The sequence below is a fragment of the Phyllostomus discolor genome, chromosome 6, assembly GCF_004126475.2.
Source record: "Phyllostomus discolor isolate MPI-MPIP mPhyDis1 chromosome 6, mPhyDis1.pri.v3, whole genome shotgun sequence".
In the NCBI taxonomy this organism is placed as follows: Eukaryota; Metazoa; Chordata; class Mammalia; order Chiroptera; family Phyllostomidae; genus Phyllostomus; species Phyllostomus discolor.
In genome coordinates, this window is record NC_040908.2 from 122,427,887 (window position 1) to 122,448,239 (window position 20,353).

Sequence of the window (20,353 nt, forward strand, 5' to 3'; positions counted from 1 at the left end):
GCGGGGTGTGGGAGAAGCGTGGTGACGTAATACAGAGGCTCCGCCCTCTTCCTTGAAGCGGAGAGACCCCAGCTGCTGCAGCTCGGGCCAATTAGAGGGAAGGCGCCAGGATGGCATGGTAACTGTTCTACCCTCACCTTGCCCAGTCCACGGGAGGTGAAGGAGAAGGCATCCCCTTGGTCCTCCCTTCACTTCCTGGCCAGACCAAGCACGGAGCTGAGGGACCTCCTGGGAAATCCGATTGTCCGTGTAGCTTGCGTGTGCTGCTAGGAGGCCTCAAAACCTGGCCTTCTTGTCTCCTGACCCATGCCAGACCGGGCACAACTTTTCCCTCTCTTAATCCCTAGAAAGACATTATGAGCTTCAGAAATGCCCTAAGGGAGTAGTTCAGCATCGGACTTCTTTCCCACCTGTCGTTTAGTTACTCTTAAAGCCCTGGTTCAGATGTTCTTGCTTTCTCTAGGATACATTTGCTGATCTCTCTTAGCAAGTTGGGTTAATGCTCGGGCAGGCCTCTGTCACTTTGTATCCCATTACTTTCCTGTCTTCTGTGCCTGGGCTATTGGAGGTCAGAGCTGTGTTTTCTTCATCTTAGTGTTAAAATTCAACCGAGTAAATCTAAACATTTAATTGGCTTTATTAAGCGATTCATGAATTGGGCAGCATCCCATCTAGCAACTGTAAGGGCACTCTGAGGGTTTGTAAGGATTTTTACACAAGGAAGGGAGGGCATGGGAGCTATTAGCAAAAGAAAGGATTATTTTGGGGCCTGGACATCTTTTCTTTGGGGTAAGAGAAGAGGAAGGTTTTTTTTTTTATTATATAATTACATCTTTCTATGGAGGATGGAGAGGACCTATGTGACAGATTACCTTACTGGTGCTTGACCAGGAAGTTTCATACTGGTTGATTAAGATTATGTTTCTGGGAGAGGGATTAAATATAGTTTGGTATCATGGACTTTTGGAATGAGTGATGCCGTTTGGGGCCTGTGGTTGTGTGGTTTTTTGGGGGTTTGTTTTTTTTGTTTTTTTTTTTTTAAGATCGGTGTCCTTTCCCTCAGGCCTAGCCTGGAGCAGAAGCCTGACATTACAAAGGAAGGGTTGAACATGTTTTAGAAACTAGACCTAGTGACTGGGAGTCCTACACAGAATAGCAGGGAACTGTACTCAGAAAGCCTATTAGGATTACCACTCCACCACCACCACCTCCTGGGGCATCAATGCAAAATTGAAATGGGCTCTGCCCAAAGGTAGATGAATTTTAATCCTTGTAGGTTTTCAGTGGTAGCAAGGGATTAGAGATGACTGATTAATTTGTCAAAAAGTGGGGTGTCAGAAAGATGAAATAAGATAATGGTTAGGAGAAAACTTGTACATTGTAGGTATTCAGTAAATGCTTGAAGGAAGAAAAAATAAATATATAGAGGGTGAAATAGCAAAGCTAGTTTAAACAGCTGACACTAGCCACCTTTCCCCAACTCCTACAACCAAACATCCCTTCTTTTCCTTCACCTCCCTTTCCTGTGCTCTACATCAGAAAGTCATTAGTTCTCCCTGGACAGTGACACTAGCTTCCTCACTCCCCTCCTGAAACATTGACATCACAGTATAGGTGTGCACATTAAATATTAGATATGTGAATGAGTAAATTATTTTCTTAAGTAGAAAAGTTGAAGTGTGGGGCATTTGAGTTAGAGAATCCTGGGTTTAAATCTGAGCTTAGCTATGTAGTAGCTATATGAACATGGGCACATTTCTTAACCCCCCTGAGCCTCAGTTTCCTTATCTGTAAAAGGGAGGTAATGGTACTTGCATCACAGGGATGTTGTGAGAATTAAATGAGTGTAACTAATATGCAGTAACCCATCAGTGTATGACAGATATTATTTATATTCTTTTAAAATGTCAAGAAATTCCCATTCTAAATTTTCTGACATGATTATTATAAAAGGGGCTCAGAGGCCGTGGCCAGGGACTTGGCTGGAGTGTCTTCCTGGTAAGCCAAGGTTGCAGGATCCATTTCCATTGAGGGCGCATGCAAGAAGCAACCAGTGAGTGCACGGATGAGTGGAACAACAAATTGATGTCTTTCTCTTTGAAAATCAATAAATAATTGTCTTAGAGAGGGGGAAGGGAGAGAGAGAAACATCGATGTGAGATAAAAACATTGATTGGTTGTGAGACATGTGCTTAATCTGCAGCCTAGCCACGAGTGCCATGAGTACCATGGCTTGATTGGGAATCAAGCCCATGACACTTTGGTTTATGGGACAATGCTCCAACCAATTGAGCCACACCAGCCAGGCCAAAAATTTTTTTTTTTGTTTTAAAGGAAAGGGGCTAGCTCTGAGCAGTGTGGCTTAGTGAATTGGGCATTATCTTGCAAAGTGAAAGGTACTGGTTGATTCCTGGTCAGGACACATGCCTGAGTTGCAGACCAGGTCCCCCATTGGGGGTGTGCAAGAGGCAACCAATGTTTCTCTCTCACATCGATGTTTCTCTCCCTTTTCCTCTCTCTAAAAATAAATAAAATCTTTTTTAAAAAAGGAAAGGGCCTCAGAAATATGTCTTGAGTGAGGAAATGAGCACCTTCAGCCCTAAGTACTAGTGGGTATGCAAGATCTGGGATCCTTAAATAGTTCATACTTGTGGGAAGACATTGGATGAGGAGTGCTCCAGAGAGGAGTTCCCTGTGACCATAGTGATTTCTAAGCAGAAGGACTCTTGTTAGGTACTCTGTAGGCATGTGGCCCACAAGCTTATCATTCTCAGGGACTTCTGTCAAGGGAAGGATTTCTTTGTGGGCCAGGGCTTCCTGGGCCCACATACTATAACTCTGCCTAGTTCTCGTAATACCCCTTCAATTATCATCTTTTTCCTTCTTTTACCTCTAAAGACACAGAATTCAGTGCATGTTCACAAAAGCTTGCTGAGCCAAGCCCTGTATTGGCATCAGGAGCCCAGAGATGTCCACAGCTCAACACTGCCCTGGCCAAGAGAAAGCTAAGAAGAGTCCAGCTCTGTCATGGGAGCCTCCAGTCTCTAATACACATTATGCAGCTATCATTGGTGCTTAGGAAGTAGCCAGACCTGTAGGGACTACAGAATCAGAGGAGGGCAAGGAACTTCCTTTCAGAGGGATAATTCTAGATTTCCTATATGGTGCATTGGAAAGAGCAGCAGAGTTGGAGTCAAACAGCTAAGTTCATGGGCCAGATCTGTCTGTTTGTTTTTTTATCCTCACTGGAGGACATGCTTATTGATTTTAGAGAGAAGAAAAGGGAGGGACAGAGACAGGGAGAGAGAAACATCCGTGTAAGAGAAACATCAATGTGAGAGAGAAACATTGAATGCTTGCCTCTCAAATATATCGACTAGGAACTGAAACTGTAGTCTAAGCGTGTGCTCTGACTGGGTAGCCTTTCAGTACACAGGACCACACTCCAACCAACTGAGCCACACCAGCCAGGGTGCCACCTCTGCTACTTTTTAGACCTTACACAAGCCATTTAGTTGTTCTGTGCCCCAGTTTTCTTGTCTATAAAATAGGCACAATAATTCCTATTTTAAGGTGTTTGTGAAGGTCAAGTAAGGTGATAGAATTTGCAAGGGACTGGACTAGGCATGTTTGTCACTTTAGAAGCACTAAGCACGTGTTGATTTCCTTCCACATTTCCTATAACTTGATAGTGAAGGGTGATGCTAATAAGTAGCATATAATTAGGTTTTCAGGTAGAGCACTTAGTTTATTGTATTTAATGAATTTCCTGGTATATTCAGGATTTTATCTAATATTTCATACTTTCTACTTGTCCTTCCTGTTGTTTCTCCTTTGTTCTTTTTTTTTTTTTTGTAGTAATAACTGCCATTTGTTGAGGCACAGATCTTTGCCAGATTTTTTTTTTATTTGAGATAAAGCCCTGGCTGATATGGCTCAGTGAATTGATTGCCAGCCTGGAAATGGTCACTGGTTTGGGACACCTATCTGGGTTGCAGGCCAAGGCCCTAGTTGGGGACATGTGAGAGGCAAACACACATAGATCTTTCTCTCCCTCTCTTATTCCCTCTCTTCCCCTCTATATAAAAATAAATAAAATCTTTAAAATAATTTGAGGTATAATTTACATGGGAAATTATATAATTCACATATAAGAATAATTCACATATAATTCATATATACTTTGAGTGCACCCATTTAAAGTGTACAATTCAGAGGGTTTTAGTATATTCCTAAGGTTGTGCAACCATCACCACTATCTAATTCCAGAACATTTGTATAATCCCAAATAGAAACTCCAGACCCATGTGCTGGCCTGGTATCGCATGTGATTAAAGCATCTTCCCATTACACCAAGGTTGTGGGTTTGATCCCCAGTCAGGGAATGTATTGTACATGAATCAACCAATCAATACATAAATAAGTGGAATGACAAGTTGACGTTTCTCTCTCTCTCTCTGAAATTCAATTAAAAAAAAAAAGAAAAACCCAAGACCCGTTATCAGTCATTCCTCATCTCTCCCTCTCCCAGTCCCTGGCAACTACTAATCTACTTTGTCTCAATGGATTTGTCTGTTCTGGACATTTCATGTAAATGGGTTCATAGAATATGTGGCCTTTGTGTCTGACTTCTTTTACTTAGCTTAATGTTTTCAAGGTTTATCCATGTTGTAGCATGGATCAGTAGTTAATTTCTTTTCATGGTCAAATATTCCATTTTATGGATATATCATATTTTTATTATACATTCATGAGTTGAATGACATTTGAGTTGTTCCCACCTTGTAGCTGCTATGAATAATGCTCCTATGAACATTCATGTACAAGTTTATGTGGACCCATGTTTCCAGTTCTGTTGTGTTCATGCTTTTATACCTCGGAGTAGATTGTGGGGTCATATAGTAACTAAGTTTAACTTTTTGAGGAACTGTCAAACTGTTTTATAAAGTGACTGTACCCTTTTACATTCCCACTAGCATTATATGAGGGTTCCAGTTTCTCTACATCATTGCCAACACCTGTTATGTTCCTTTTAAAAAAAATTATACCCATCCTAGATGGTATGAAATGTCATCTCATTATTGTTTTCACGTACATTTCTCTAATGACTAATGATGTCGACCATCTTTTCATGTGCTTGCTGGCCATTTAAGTCTCCTTTCTTGCATTCTTCTGGATTATTTTGTTTTTCCTTCTGTGCCAATTTAGAAATTAAATTATTTATCTATTATTTTATTGATCTCCATAGAAATTACCACATGCCTTTCTAACTTACCAAAGTATCATGCTAATCACTACCTTTACAGGAAGAGTAGAGTTTGCTGAGATGGAGGAAAAGAAGCATTCCAAGCCAGATGAACAGGGAAAATAAAGATGTGGGACCAGGAAAGAGTTCAAGACAGGGAACAAGGGCCAGAAGCAGGCTTCTGTGGGTTGGAGCTAAACAAAGAGGATGGCACGAAGCCCCAAGGTAGAAAACCTAAATCCAGTTTTTGAAACTAAATGGAGGTGGTTCTTTTAGTAAAGTTTTATTAATTGTTCACTTACCCTGGGACCTTAAAGGACAGGGTAGGAAGAATTCAAAGTCAAGAAAAGTAGTTTTCAGAATAAGACTTTGAGCCTTCAGGAGTGGGGCCAGGTGGGACTGGGTCCCCCACCATTGCCCAGCCCAGGGCCTGCCACACAGAGGGCCTAGAGTGAGTGAATAAACAAGACTGAATGCATGAAATAAGGTCTGGCAAGTTAATGAACACTGGAGCCTCTGTTTTCCCATCTGCAAAGTGGTGACCTTGTGGGATTAACAGTATCTAGTGATTAAGCGACCTTAGGTGCCAGGCTGAAATCCTGGTTCTGACATTTACTAGCTATGTGAGTAGGTAACTTACCTTCTGTTTTCCATTGGTAAAATGGGGACATTAATAGTATCTACCTCATGGAGATTTTATGAGGATGAAATGGGATAACATAAAAAGTAGAAAAGTTCCTGGAACACAGAGTGCTCACAATGAGCTGGTTATTACTGTGGGGATTTAAATGGGGGGAAATGTCACAGTGGTGACTAGCTCAGAAGTCCTGCAACCCCTCCAGGTGCTCTGACAAAGAGGCATTGCTCCTGCAGTGCCTCTGACAAAGAGGCATTGCACCTGCAGGAAGGATTACTGCTGGTCCCTTCATCCTCTTTCCCTGTTGGGATAGGATGATCTTTGCAAAGGCAGCCAACAGCCTCCCTTAGGTTCCTTTATGGGTCAGTCAGGGTGAGAAGAGAACAGTGGGGGACAGTTTCTGGTGACCAACTCTTTTGTGGTGAGGAGAGACCCAGGGCTGGAAGCTGGAGATCCTCTCTCTGCTCTGTCGGACAGGACAGGGCGCCCTCTCCTGATCAAAGGCGGGAACAGCTCTGGCCCGCAGTTTCCGGTATGGACCTCACTGGATCTCAATACCTGTAAGGTGCTCCTTTCCTGAAATTCTCCAAATCAGCTCCGGGTAACAAAGTTTGGAAAAGGGTCGCCAAGGTTGGGGCAAAACTGGTTTAATATTTTAGAGGGGTGAAGCTGGATAATTCGTCTAGAATGGGGGGCAGAAAAGACTGGGCTCAGGAAGTAAGAGAATTTGGGGCCTTGCTGAATTAATTTTATGTTCTTTCAACAGGTGATGGTTCGCAGCGGAGAGGTAAGGTGACAAGGTGACTTATCCAACGGGTCAAACCCCGTGAACAGCTCTCTTCCGGCTGTCCCCACACAGCCAGAATTAGTGGGACAGATGAGGGCTAGAGAGGCACAGCGTGCGGGGACGCTAGATTGAATGGGGAGAGCCCAGGGCCTGGGTCTGCAGAAGCGGGGAGTAGCCAGCAGAGGATCTGGGCGCAGTTTCCTCCCCTAGTTCCGCCCCAAGTGCTCCGGTCCCGCCCCCACTGTTCTACCTTCCTCCCTCCCCGGCTCTCCACCCCCCACCCCCTACCCCCACCCCCCCTGCTGGGCCGGGGGTACCCTCCTGGTTCCCACCACCCCCTCACCCGCCCAGTCCCTTCCTTTCCGGCCTGCACGCAGACGCGGTCTTATCGCAACCAAAGGCTTTGGTGAGTATGGGGATGGGTGTGCTGGACCGCTGGGCAATCCCTCTTTTGGAGCTCGACCACGTGGTGCAGCCTACGCAGGGCTGCGTCCCTAACTCTGAGAGTCCTGGTGCTTACCCAGGAGCTGCTGCTGTCCTGTCTCGGTGAGCTGACCCCATTCCCCGCTGCTCTCCTACCTGGGGGCTGGGTGTGCAGAGGCTGAGCACTCCGTTCTTAACTCCACAGGGACTCCTGGTCTGTATTTCCTCCTTAGGTGACTGTAAATGCTGGTGTGGGCGGGCCTTGGAATATGATAGAATAGTTTCAAATCCCAGCTCTTGTCAGTTATTAGCATGTGACCTTGAGCAAATGTTTTTAACCTTCCTGAGCCTCAGTTTCCTCTTCTGTAAAATGGAAATATACAGGCCATAGCACACACCTCATAGAATTACTGTATTTTGCTGTGTATAATGCGCACTTTTTTGCCCGAATTTTTAAGGAAAAAATAAAGATGCACATTATACGTGGGTAGTACTAATTTTGTATCTGTATAAGTGGTTTAAATTCTTTTATTTATGCTTATGCGTTAGGAGTAGAACTCCAAAAAACAATAATGATATCGGTATACAAAATAATACCCTGGAATACATCATTGGTTTTGTTTTTAAATATAAATTAATTAATTAATTAATTAATTAATTAATTAATTAAAAAATTAAAATGAAAATTTTTTTCCTGAAAGTTTGGGCCAAAAACATGGGTGTGCACTATACACCAGAGCACGTTATACACAGCAAAATACAATATAGTGAGGATTAAAAAAAAAACTATATGTAGTTTCTAGATTTAGAAGGTACCTAGTAACTGTGGATTTGGACTGAAAGCTGATAAGATCTTTAGGCACCTTTGGAGATAAGATATGGATGCTTGTAAGAAAGCAGTTTGCAACTAAGTAGTACCTATAAGGAAGTTAGAGCTGACTGGGGCTGAACAGCTGCCTTTCAGGTAGTGAGCTCCCTGTTCTGAGGCCTGGAGAAGTTGAATGACCAAGTTGGAATGGCCTTATCTGAAACTCATGATCCCCATGTTAAATGTGGAAACAGGCCCAGAGTGGTTAGGTGATTTGCCCAAGGTCACACAGCAAAAAGGGAGGCCAGGTATATCTCCAAGTGGAACAGCCTGTTCCTTGAACCTATTTTATCCACCCCACCCCCTTTTTTATACCCCCCCCCCCCATGCCTTGGACAGTGTCTGTTTATTCCCTGAGGATCTGGTGTTCAGTTTTGGGACCCCAGTGGTTCCTGAAGGATCTACAACAGCTGGCTTCAGGGAAGGATTTTGGGAGAAGGGTTAATACAACCATAGAATTTGGGTTTATTCTGGATGGGGAAGGTGTTCCCCTTCAAGGGCCTTAAGGGACTCAGTCCTTTTGAGGATGGTCCAAGGAATGTGTTTGGGGAGGCTCACTATAGTCAGGAGACCCTGAGCCCCTAAAGGGAGAAAGGAGCTTGAGCAACTGGGGTAGACTGCCTTACAGGGCCTGGCAGAGGTCAGGGGTAGGGGAGATAGATGAGAATTCGGAGGCATATTTTCCTGGCCTGATCCAGAATGTCAGGAGGCCAGCCTCATGAAAGTCAAGTTCTTCCATAGGGTGGGACTAGAAGAGACACCCCTGAGGGCAGGGCCCAGAAGAGTTGGGACTTTATCTGGTGAGTCCCTCCAGTCTAGAGGGGTGAGTTCTTTATGTATCTGGAAGCAGCTCTAGTTTGGCAACAGGAAGCCTAAATTCTGAAGATGGCTTTCCCTCAGGCTTAGCACATGGCTTTGAGGAAGCACTGTCTCTCTGTGTCTTGGTTTCTCTGTCTTTACTATGAGGACAGGGATGACTGACTCATCATATAGGATTTGTTTTTTATCTTCTTCCTACAGACAGGCGCCCACTTTTACTCACCTTCTAATCTGACTTTTCTGCAGTTGCAGTTTGTGACCCTGTGACCCTAAGCAGGTTTCTGTCCCTCTCTTGGTCTCAACTTCCCCTTCTATACACTAAGTGGGTGCTGGGTTAGGATTGCTGGTTTATATTCAGCTATTACAGTTCCTGCCCTTAGGTACCCTCATCTGAGCGGGAACTCTCACTTCTCAGGAGCCCTTACCTACTCTCCAGAGGGAGTGGACAGGCCCCTGGGCACTGGGAAGGCTCCAGAAGCTGACTAGGCAGCTTTCTCCAGTAAACAGCAAGCTCAGGCCAGCATCAGGCCTGATTCTGCAAAGCCTTTCACCCTCAGAGCATGTGAGGCAGCAGGTGAGGACAAGCCAGGAGTCGAGGTTCTGTTGGTTTCCATGGAGGCCTTGCTGTTGTGGATTCTGGTGCAGATACACAGAGCCTGAGAAGGGACCGAGGGTGCAGAGGGACCCTGGGCGGGTGGGAAAAGCAGTAAGAGCTGATGGAAGGCCCTGAAGCCTGAAGGCTCAAGGACTTGGGGAAGAGATGGACCATTCTGTCTACAAGGAGGCTTTAGGATTGGTTCCTAAAATGAGAGACTAATTAAACCAGCCAGCTCCTGTAGTCCTAGGCCTGTCAATCCAGGCATAGGGGGTGAGGAGGTCTCCCAGTCTATTCAAGCTTCATTGCAGCACAGGTTTGGTTCACTGCCTTTCCTCAAATCGAGGGTGAATGTTCTTATGGGATTCGAGTCACTCTTTCTCGTCCAGGGCAGTGGCTGTCCAAGCTTAGGGGCTTCCTTCTTGGACTCGCTAACCCACGGTTCAATCTCAGGACTAAGTACAAGGGCCCACTACCCCACTGAGTCCCAGCTTTGCTGCCTTGGGCCCTCACAGCATGCCACTCCATCCCCAGGTTTGACAAGATGTACCAGGTCCCACTGCCACTGGACCGGGATGGGACTCTGGTCCGACTCCGCTTCACCATGGTGGCCCTGGTCACAGTCTGCTGTCCACTTGTCGCCTTCTTCTTCTGCATCCTCTGGTCCCTGCTCTTCCACTTTGAGGAGACTACGGCTACACACTGTGGGGTAGGGATTGGGGGTCAATGATACCTCATATTCAGACTCGACGGGATCTATTTTGGATTCTGATTCTATTGTAACAGGATTAGCAGTGGGGTCTATCAAACATACTGGGCTGCTGGAGGCATGCCTACAAATTGGAGTTACAAGGATTAGTCTCCCTCTACCTTCCATGGAGGTTACTGGGGGCTGGGGTCACTGAAGTTGGGCAGCCCTGGAACCCAGAACACAATCCTTCATAAAGGGGAAGATTCAGGAGACCTGGGGTTTTGGGGGGGATGGAGAGAGAACAGGGCTGGGCTAAGAGGGCATTTGGAGCTTGTTAGTGTGGCACTGTGGGCTTGTGCCTGTCTGCATGTGAATGTGATTATGTGTGTGTGTAACTTAAGGCACCTGACTATAATGGCTTTGAGTGGGGTATGTATTAATACATGAGAGAGACTGTATTTGTGCCTGTCTGGATGGGGATCTGATTATGAGTGTGTGTTCTGGGGTAGGTCCCATGCCCTCTGAGTTTCCACAGATGGCCATGTATCCCCCAGACAGTGGTATGGGGTGCTGGGCCAGGAAGAAAGATGTGAGCATTCTTTGTCTGTAGGATGTTGGAGTAAAGGAGGTGAGACCTGCATTGACTTCTGTTATACTCCTAGTTTATCCACTGATTCTATATTGTCTGAGACACCAATAGTGGGCCTCAATCCCCCCATTTCTAAAATGGGATTCATAATTCCTGTCTTCCTTCTCCTCAGGGATAGTATAGAGTTCCAGGTAGAAGATAGGAAAGTGGTTTGGGAAATGTGAAGGATGAGGAGCAGAAGGAAGAGGAGGAAAAGGAAATGGTCAGATTGGCAGACAGAGCAGGAGAGGAATTTACCTACATGCTCAGATAGAAAAGCGGAAGAATCTGGATATAGAGGTTTGCATTAGCCTCAAAGAGCTCTGAAGGCCCCCAGTCAGCTGAACTTCGCCTCTGCCTATACAAAGTACTTGCTCCAGAAAAAGGGCTGTGACTAGCAGTTGAGTCTGGCTGGGAGCCTGGTACTTCTTTCGTTCATAGGACTTGAAGTTTTCCCTTTTGATTTGTCAGTGGGGAGTCATGGACCAAGCTGTGTGCAGCCAGTCTGATGAAGCCCAGGCTGGGAGCAATCAGAAAGAACAGGACTGGAAGAAAGAGGGTGACTAGGTAAACTAAGGAGGAGGATTAGAAAGGATGTATGACCTAGTTTTCACCTTAGATAATACATAAAATATTTCTATTCTCCTGGCCAACTCCTCTTCACCCTGCAATGCTCTGCTGTGTCTCCTCCTCCAAAAAGCCTTCTTAAGCTTCCTGGGGGCAAATTTAATTACTCCCTCTTCTAGGTACCCACAGTACCCTGTGTCCTCTCACATAGTGTTATCTCCTTATGTTTGTGTGTCTTCCCCACCAGATTGGGAGGTCCTTGAAGGTGAGCACTACATCAGAATCAGACTTTGTTGAATAAGGGAATAGGAGCCCCCAGTCCAGTTCTCTGGAAAATGGAAGGCATGGTATACTGTAGTATAGTTTATACAAAAAATCATAATATTTGTACAGCATATGGAGTTAAATGTAGGCTGTTTGCTGTGCCCCTTATAGCTGGCTCTGAGGACTAATGGGATCAATAACCTCAGCATATCTGGCATATCTGTGACCCATTCTGGGAATACTGGTTATGTAGCTAGGGCATAGGTAGTTGTAGGAGCGGTATCTGGCCCCTCTGGGCAGGACTAGGCCTAGTGACCCTGGGGGTATTTTGTTCCCACTCCCTGGGACTACCATGTTGGATCCACCTGGGGATTTCTATATATGCTCTGAAGTTTTCACCCTGAATTTCCCAGGAATGGCCAACCCTAGTAATAAAAGAAGTAACCAAAGAAGTAACCTCAGATTAGCACATCTGTAATTGGATGACTTTACCTTTGGCTTGCACATTTCTAATGATGGGGAGTTTTCTTTCTCCCTGAGTAGCCTATTCCAAAGAGGTTTAGTAGTTAGCATTTAGCAAGCTCTTTGTTATAGTGAGCATACACCTCTCTTCCCACGAATCTCTGTCTTGGGAGCCTTAGGGCTACTCTTTCCAGCCAGCCCTGCAGAGATAGGGCTCCCCGAGTCTACTCTTAGGTAGCACAGATCTAGTTCTTTCAGGCAGTTCTCACCCTAGGGCATGTGTCCCTAGCCTGGGTCTAGTTGGTCACTGTTCTGTCAATGCTAGGGCATGATCTGGGCATGGGACTTCATATGGCCTGGGCAGTCTAGGTGAAAGTAGGACTGTTCCATTCCTATTATTGGCTGTTACGCCTCTGTTAATGCAGCCTGAGCTGCCATTAGCTGTTCCTGTACAGGTCCAGGCTGGACACTGATAGCTCAGATTCAGGCCTGTCTAGATCTCTTTTGGATCATGAATCATTTGTCCTAAGATTAGCTAGCTCTCTAGTGGGGCCTGACAAACATGCCCTGTCCTCCAAAAAAAGGGGGCAAGATCCTATTCTGTTTTCAGTGTTTCCCTTTCTAGAAATCTGCCTGTATCCATAGACACAACTCTCAGAAAGGTCCCCACCCCCATCCCTGGCAAGGAAGCTGTTGTGGGCTGACCTTAGCCACTATCACTTCTTACCTTTGCATAGTGTTCCAGAATTTATGACATGGCCTTTTGGTCCTAGGAAGGCTGTGTGCCTGAGCAAGCGTGGAGATCTGGGCACTCTGTGGGCGGGAGGGCAGGCCTTGGGGGAGCTGGGGGTGGGACCCTCTAGTCTTAGAACAATCTCAGTCTGGCTAGAGCCCTCGACCCAAGCTCCGGATCCTTCAGCACCCAGTGTGAGTGTTGCTCATTTTGCCTCCCTGTCCCCTATCCTATTCCCTGATGCTGAGCTGGACTAGTGGACTAGGATTCCCTTAATGGAGGGAGGTATGAGTCCCAAGGGGAAATTTGGTCCTTGGCCTTTAAAAACAAAGTCATCTTTTTCTGACCCTCAAGAAGGGAGCCCAGCTTGAGGGGTCATGGTGGTCAGGACAGTAGGGGGCGGAAAGGGAGTTCTTTGCCTAGAGAGAGAAGGGAGCAGAAGCCCAGCTCCCTGGGTCTGGGTCTGGGTCTGGGTCTGTCTGGCTTGGTTCTGGCCCAGCACAACAGGCCCCAGCTGAGTGGAGAAGGCTCTCATGATCTTCAGATTCCTGTAAACCTTGGATTGGATGACATGGTCTTCTCAGAGAGAAAGGAGATACAGGTGTGGGCCTCAGAGAGACCCTGGTATCTTGGGATCAGGGTATAGTGCTGGCCTGAGGCTTGGGTCATTCTGAGCCTGGGGGTGTGATGGCTGGCAGCCTGTGGCCCCACTGAAGCAGGTTCTGGGGAACGCCCACTGTTCCTTGATGAACTTGGGCGAAGAGCAGGAATGTGGTCAGACAGGGTCAGTGGGAGGGCTTGGATCAGTCTAAGTTAGGGTCCTTTGTCTAGGTTCTTTGACCTGAAGAAAACACCTGAAGCTGTTAGGTGGCAAGAGGCCTTAGTCCCAATGATTGATCCTGGCATAGTTCTGAACCTCATTCTCCCCTTCTTGGAATGGGAATAATAACCCTTCCAGCTCTGACCCTTCTCCTGAGTGGGTATGAGGGTAGGGAGAATGAGGTGGGCCAGCAGAGCTTTCATGTCCAGGTCACTAAGAACCTCTATTCTCCAGACTCTTCAAGAGGTGGCCATACAGGACCAGTGTGCCAAGGAGATTCCTAAGAGCTGACCCTGCCTATCTCTGCTGCTCTTGCCCCATCTCTCTGCATCTCCTTTTCTTCTGAACTATTTTCCCTTTTTCCTCATGCTGTTTCTACTCTTTCTTCTCTTTCTACTCTGGCTCTTTTCTGTACCCTGAGTAACCATCTCTGGAAAAGGCCCCACTTTCCCAGGCCCAAGCACCCACCAGGACCTAAGTTGTGTCCCTTGCCCTGCCTAGGCACCACTTCCTACAGGATGTTCTCTGCAGCCTTCCAGCCCTTGGACCCTGATGGGACTGTCTTCCGGCTTCGCTTCACGGCCATGCTCTGGTGGGTCATCACTTTCCCCGTGTTCGGCTTCTTCTTCTGCATCATCTGGTCCCTGGTGTTCCACTTTGAGTACACGGTGGCTACTGACTGTGGGGTGAGTGCCAGGCTCCCCAGCACCTGGGTCAGGGCCAGGTCCAAAAATGGCAATAAGGGCAAAATCAGTGAGTAGGAGAGAAGGTGGAGGGTCAGAGAGAGGGGAAAGGAATAAAAGGATGGTGGAAGCAAGTCAGTTAGGGGGAGTTTGTGGGAGAGACTCAGAGTTCAGTCCCAGTCCTCCCAGAGTAGAAGAGGATTATAGGGAGTGCAAGGGAGCGGAGGGGAGAGGGGGAATAGGTCAGAGAGATCAGGAGGTAGAGAAGGAGGCTAAAGAAAGACTAGACTGGAAGGGAAGCCAAAACTGAGGAGATAAGATGAGGCCAGGAGCTAGAAGTAGCAGATAGCTCTAGCCTGGACTGGAAGCCTGACCAAAGAGTATCCCAGCCCTGCCCTGGAATCTTCTAGCTTGGTTTCTCTCTCTGGCCTCCCTGTGTTCATTCAGGGCTCTGCCAGCTACAAAGCTAGGTGGATTTTCTGCTTCTAAGAGCAGTCCACCAGGCCTTTGCTGAGGACCCAGGTTCTGTGCCAGGGGCATGGAAGTGAACATGGACTTGCTCTTAGCATCTCACTCATACAAGAGATCGTCCTACACACAGACAGTCACTACACAGTAAGACAGGACTCCTGTTGTGATACAGGGAGGGCAGGGATGTCAGGCCCAGAGGAAGCACATAACCCAGCTTAGACATTGGAGAAGACTTCCTTCCTGGGGGAGAGGGCATTGTTGATGTGAAGAAGAATCTTTGTGAATGCTGGGCTGACCACTTTGATTTTATCCAAACAGCAAAGCTTTGGAAAGATTTTAAGCAGGAAAGGGACATGATCGCATTTGTGGTTTAAAAAAATCAATCTGCCTCCTGAAAGCAGAGTAGGGGACAAGGGTAGGGAGACCAGTGAGGAGGCTAGGACAATAGTTCATGCTACTGGGGAGACCAAAGCTAAGATGGGGACTGTAAGGATAAACAGGAGGGGGTGGAGCCTAAAGAATAGCAAGTGGAATTGACAGGAGTGGAAGTTTTTGTCCAGTTGGCTAAGGGCAGGGAACACTAAGGTAAATAGGAAAGTCATCCATAATTTCAGGGAACTTTTATTTAAGGCCAAAGGAGGGAATCTTTAATGGTGATATCCGAGGTGCTATGACAGGGAATTTTTTGGGCCCCCTCCTTTTATATCATGTGAATTTCTGATCTGCTGCCCTGCGGCAGATCCACTGAACCATGTCCTCCAGGCCAGGGGGTTTCTATTTTTGGGAAAAGAGGTTATGTTCCTGTCTCTCAGTACCCTTAGCTCTGGGCTCATGGTGAGGTTTGAGGTGAACTGTGTACCTGGTTTCTGATAGCTCCTAATGTTGCTTGTTGCTGGGATAGTTGGTGAGTGGGGAACTTGAGTGCTTGGAATGGGGTGTGTGTTTGGGTGTCTGTTCCTGATTGTGTGTGTGTGTGTGTGTGTGTGTGTGTATGATGAGAGAGATCTTTGCCCTTAGAACTCGGCCCTCACCCCTAATCTAGGATGGAGCTTGTTAGAACAGGACTGGTAGCCACAGGGCCCTAATTCTCTCCCTCCCGAGGCATCCCCCCAACTCTGTGCCATCTCTATTCTTTACCTGTTTCCCAGCATTGATCGGGGATCTGGGCCCTTAAATGCTCTGGGCTCTCCCATCCAAGTCTTAGAGGCTGGTCCTGTTCCCCTTAAATAGCTGAAATTGTGGCAGGAGTTTTCAGAACTAATAATCTACGAAGAGGAGGCAATACTCCCACTAACCCTATTCAAAGGGCCAACTCAGAGAGGCAAAGTCAAGTAAGGAGACTTAGAGGTCTCAGAAGTGTCTGGTGAAGATATGATTCCCACCTCTCACTCATATGTAGGCCATCCCATGTTCAGTAGCCACATAGTCGCTCACCACCTATTTGCAGGCTTTTCAGGGAAGTTTATCTTCTGAAGGCTGTCCCTTGTACCCCTTGTGTGCCAGATACTGCAGATGCTTTGCATATATTATATTTAGTATTCACAGTCACCCTGCAAGGTAGGTAGTAGTATCCCTATTTTATCAATGAGGAAATGGAAGCTCAGAGAGGTGAAGTGGCTTGCTCAGTTACCCCACTAATAAAGGCAGAGCTGGGATGCAGACCCACATTTGTGTGTCTCTAAAGCCTCTATGTTGCTTCTTTACTGAATATTCAGAGTGAATATCTGAGCCTATTCTCAAGCTATGGTATCTCAAGCCATGGCCTTAACAGCAGCACCCTCTCTCTGAGAGTTTTGCACTTAGTTTCCTCTGACAGTGCTGGTGGGAAGGAATCCATCTCCTTTTCTGTGAAGGCTGTGAAGCCCCTGTCTGGTACTTCTCCAGACCCACCCCTGCCCTGTGAAGTGCCTCCATCATTTCTTACCTACTTATTTGCTTTGAGACCCACTCAACGTCCCCATTGGGAAAAAGGAAGGGATCTTATAGAACTGCATCTCTGAAGACTGATCCCACCATAATCACACAGGGCCGTTCCTCTGTGGCTCTGGCACTGCCCTGGCCCTGTTGAAAGTCTGAAAAAGTCCATGAAAAGTATGGACAACAGACTGGTAGCTTCCACTGTCCTGGAATCTTTTAGAAATACAGATTCTCAGATTCCAGACCTTCGTCACTCTCACACAATCCCCAGTGAGTTGTATGCATATTCAAGTTTGAGAAGCAGCTCTAGGCCCTACAGTCTAATAGATTCTCCTCCTGGCTTTCTTGCCCCCATCAAAACTAATGTTGACTCAACCCCTATCCTCTCACCCTCCCATACAAGCATGGAAGCAATTCTTGCCGTTGTGATTATGTTCTCCTCTTTCCTCAACTTGAAAGAATGACACTCTGATTCCTTAAGGAATGAGGAAACCAATCTTTGAGAAAGACGGATGAGAGATGTGTAAGAACAGGGTGAGTGCCACAGGTTAGGAGCACCCACCCTTCTGACTCAGCTCACCCTGCGTCTCACAGTGCCCTCTACCACCTTGGCACACCTGCCCAGAAAAACAAGTGGTGCTGGGAACAGTCAAAGGAGCAGCCCAGTTGGGCAGTGAATCCAGCACTGCCCCAAGGAAGCTTAGAGGATATTTGAGTCCTCCCTGCCATGGGACTGAATCGGGGGTCCGGGGCTCATGAAACCTCTCACATGGCCTTCTGCTACTGTCTCCCAGAGTCTCTGAACTTGTCTACAGCTTTCCCAGCCATGTGTAGGTTCCATGTGTAGGGAGATGGAGAAGGTCACATATATCCCTGCACAAATGCCAGTCTGACTGGGGAATGAGAACCAAGAACACTGGGGAGCCAGGACCTGTAAGGGGAGGTCTCCAAGGAGAGCTCTGGGGGTGCCTGAAGGAGGCCTTCCTAGAGGGAAGGGGCTGGGCACAACCTTCTGAGGGCCACGTTGATTAGATAGAGAGAAGGATCTCCTTGTGGGTGGGCCTGGCAAGGGCCAGCGTCCAGAAGGGTCACAATTCTCTAGGTGCCCAATTACCTGCCTTCCGTGAGCTCGGCCATCGGTGGGGAGGTGCCCCAGCGCTATGTGTGGCGCTTCTGCATCGGCCTGCACTCCGCGCCCCGCTTCTTGGTGGCCTTCGCCTACTGGAACCACTACCTCAGCTGCACCTCCTCGTGTCCTAGCTACCGACTGCTTTGCTGCCTCAACTTCAGCCTCAACGTCATCGAGAACCTCGCGCTGCTAGTGCTCACCTATGTCTCCTCTTCTGAGGACTTCAGTGGGTGCCCAGAGGAGGGAAGGAGAGTGGGGAAGGGTTCGGGGAGGAGACGCCCCTGCCCTTTGCTCACAGGGCTTGGGTGCTTCCTGCAATGTGCACTCCCAACCCTCCTCTCTCCCTCCAGCTGTCCACGAAAATGCTTTCATTGTGTTCATTGCCACATCCCTCAGTCACATGCTCCTCACCTGCATTATCTGGCGGCTGACCAAGAAGCACACAGTAAGTCAGGAGGTAGGTCTACCCTAGGGTAGACCTGGGTCTCCAGGTGGCCCAGAGGAAAATCAAGAACTGTTCTCTGGATGCAGTTAACGGTGAGGTGGGAACTGGAGTTATTGGAACTCTGGCCGGGGCTGGGACTTGGGGACAAGGGGAGGGTGCTTGATTGGTCAGAATCTAGGGCTGTGTTTGGGCAGTATGGGAAACGAGAATAGGGGAGATGGAGGCTCCAAGTGGAGGCAGAATGAGGGGCAGCACCAGGCTGCAGCAGGTTGGGAAGATACGTCAGGATCTGTGGTCTGTAATCCAATTGGCCTCCATGGCCACACATATACCTTTTTTTCTCCCCACAGTATCTGGAGGCATTGGGTTGGTTGGCTGACTCCAAGTAACTTTCATATTCCTTACCCCTGAAGTGGGAGGGGCGGGGCACTACTGCTCCTTGGCCCCATTATACTCCAAATACAGGGATGTGAACATGCACATCCTTCCTGTTGCCCCTGCCAGTGCCCCTTTTTGTGACTAAGGGAGGGGAGACTAGCTCTTAGGAGTTGGGGCTAAGAGGGGAGGCTACCGAAACATACCCAGTACACTGCAGAGTGATCAGACAGCCCATCCTATAGGATCACAAGTCCTACAACTGGAAACAGCGGCTCTTCATCATCAACTTCGTCTCCTTCTTCTCGGCGCTGTTCGTCTACTTTCGGCACAACATGTATTGTGAGACTGGAGGTGAGGCCAGGCTAGAATCCATAACTGGTCAGTGACTATGGGACAGTTGTGAACTTTTCTAGAAATGTGCAGTATCGTGGTGTATTCCCTGTGTAGTGATGTAGTGCTGATGATTTACCAAGAGGCCCTGGGGTGGGAAGAAGGTGGGGGCAGGAGACTCACCATAACCTTCTTTGTGTCTTCACAACAGTGTATACCATCTTTGCCATCCTGGAGTACACTGTTGTCCTAACCAACATGGCATTCCACATGACAGCCTGGTGGGACTTCGGGAACAAGGAGCTTCTCATTACCTCCCAGCCTGAGGAAAAGCGATTCTAAACCCTTCTCCTGCTTGGGTGGGGGTCAGGGGCACTGCCTAGAGACTAGAAACGAAATACCACTCTGGCCTTTCCCACCTCCTGTGTCCTCTCTGGGCCCTACTGAAACTGGGAAAGGGGAGAAGGAAGAGGGCATAGGACATGGCTTTACCCAGCCCTATATCACCTCCTTCTTCCCAACCCACGTGAAGGCACAGGAACCTTTAAGTAGCATCACCCTTACCAGAGAGGCCCCAAGAAACTGAGCTGGCAGGAGAGCTCCACCATCTGGTGCTAAAAAAAAGTCCTGAGGTTCATAACCACCATCCGGTTCTTGGCCTTAACATAGCCACCTCTCTTTGAGGTCAGGGACCACTGAGCAGTGGCTGCCACCTGAAAACCACAGTCATTCTCTTCACGTGGCCATTCACTTGATCAATGTTTCTAATAACCTATTCTGCACATCCAGGCCTATGGCCACAGTTCCCTACTAAGGTTGCCCAGATCGTCTAGTCCTGACTTCATCTCTGATGATGGGGGGTGGGCAGGTATGATTTCCAAGGGCTCTGCCAGTGTGTGCTTCTGACACCACCTTGTGGAGGAGGTGGTCTGTACCTGAAAGCTGAGCTGCTCCATAGAAAACACTGGCACGGCACATACTTCTCTTTCCTTATGAAAATCTTTGACTTACAGACTCGTCCTTGGCAAAAGTGTGGGGTGGAAGAGTCAAGCACAGATTCCCATCCCCCAACTAGTGCCCCCCCACCAACCTCTGTACTATCCCAGGCCCTGAACTCTTTTGATTGTACATTCTATTTTAAAGGAAAATAAAAAAAAATTTTTTTGGCCAACAGTCTGGGCGAGGCTTGCTTGTCTTGGGGCTCGTCTGTTTATTTAATTAACTGAGGTGAGGGACAAGCTCCAGAATGGAGGGAATAAGTCCATGGCAGGTTATGATTCCACATGGCACCCCAATCTCTGTAGGCTGGAGTCTCCTACAGATGGTCTAAGCCCCAATTTTGGTGAACAGAAGTGACTCCAGGCCTGGAAGCTGATATACTTGGGGGTTTTGGGTGGAGGCAAAGGCTGGAGTTCCAGCCCCTACTGACACTAAAGATCTTTCCTCTTGGGGGTATAAGGG

General features: G+C 47.5%; 1 protein-coding gene across 13 annotated transcripts; it reads left to right on the forward strand.

The window, feature by feature from the left end:
• Positions 1–12: 12 nt before the first annotated feature.
• Positions 13–20,065, forward strand: PGAP2 (post-GPI attachment to proteins 2). 13 transcript variants are annotated; one of them, XM_036028884.1, is made up of 11 exons: positions 13–118; positions 5,307–5,470; positions 6,360–6,442; positions 6,649–6,669; positions 9,909–10,083; positions 10,620–10,693; positions 14,041–14,225; positions 17,713–17,965; positions 18,090–18,196; positions 18,805–18,913; positions 19,104–20,065. In XM_036028884.1, the coding sequence occupies exons 2-11, from the start codon at positions 5,355–5,357 to the stop codon at positions 19,232–19,234; spliced, it is 1,254 nt and encodes a 417-aa protein (XP_035884777.1). In that variant the 5' UTR covers positions 13–118; positions 5,307–5,354; the 3' UTR covers positions 19,235–20,065. The 13 variants fall into 13 exon arrangements, with proteins under 13 accessions (XP_035884777.1, XP_035884778.1, XP_035884779.1 ...); XM_036028885.1 differs by having other exon boundaries at positions 18,090–18,184; XM_036028886.1 differs by lacking the exon at positions 6,360–6,442.
• Positions 20,066–20,353: the final 288 nt, after the last annotated feature.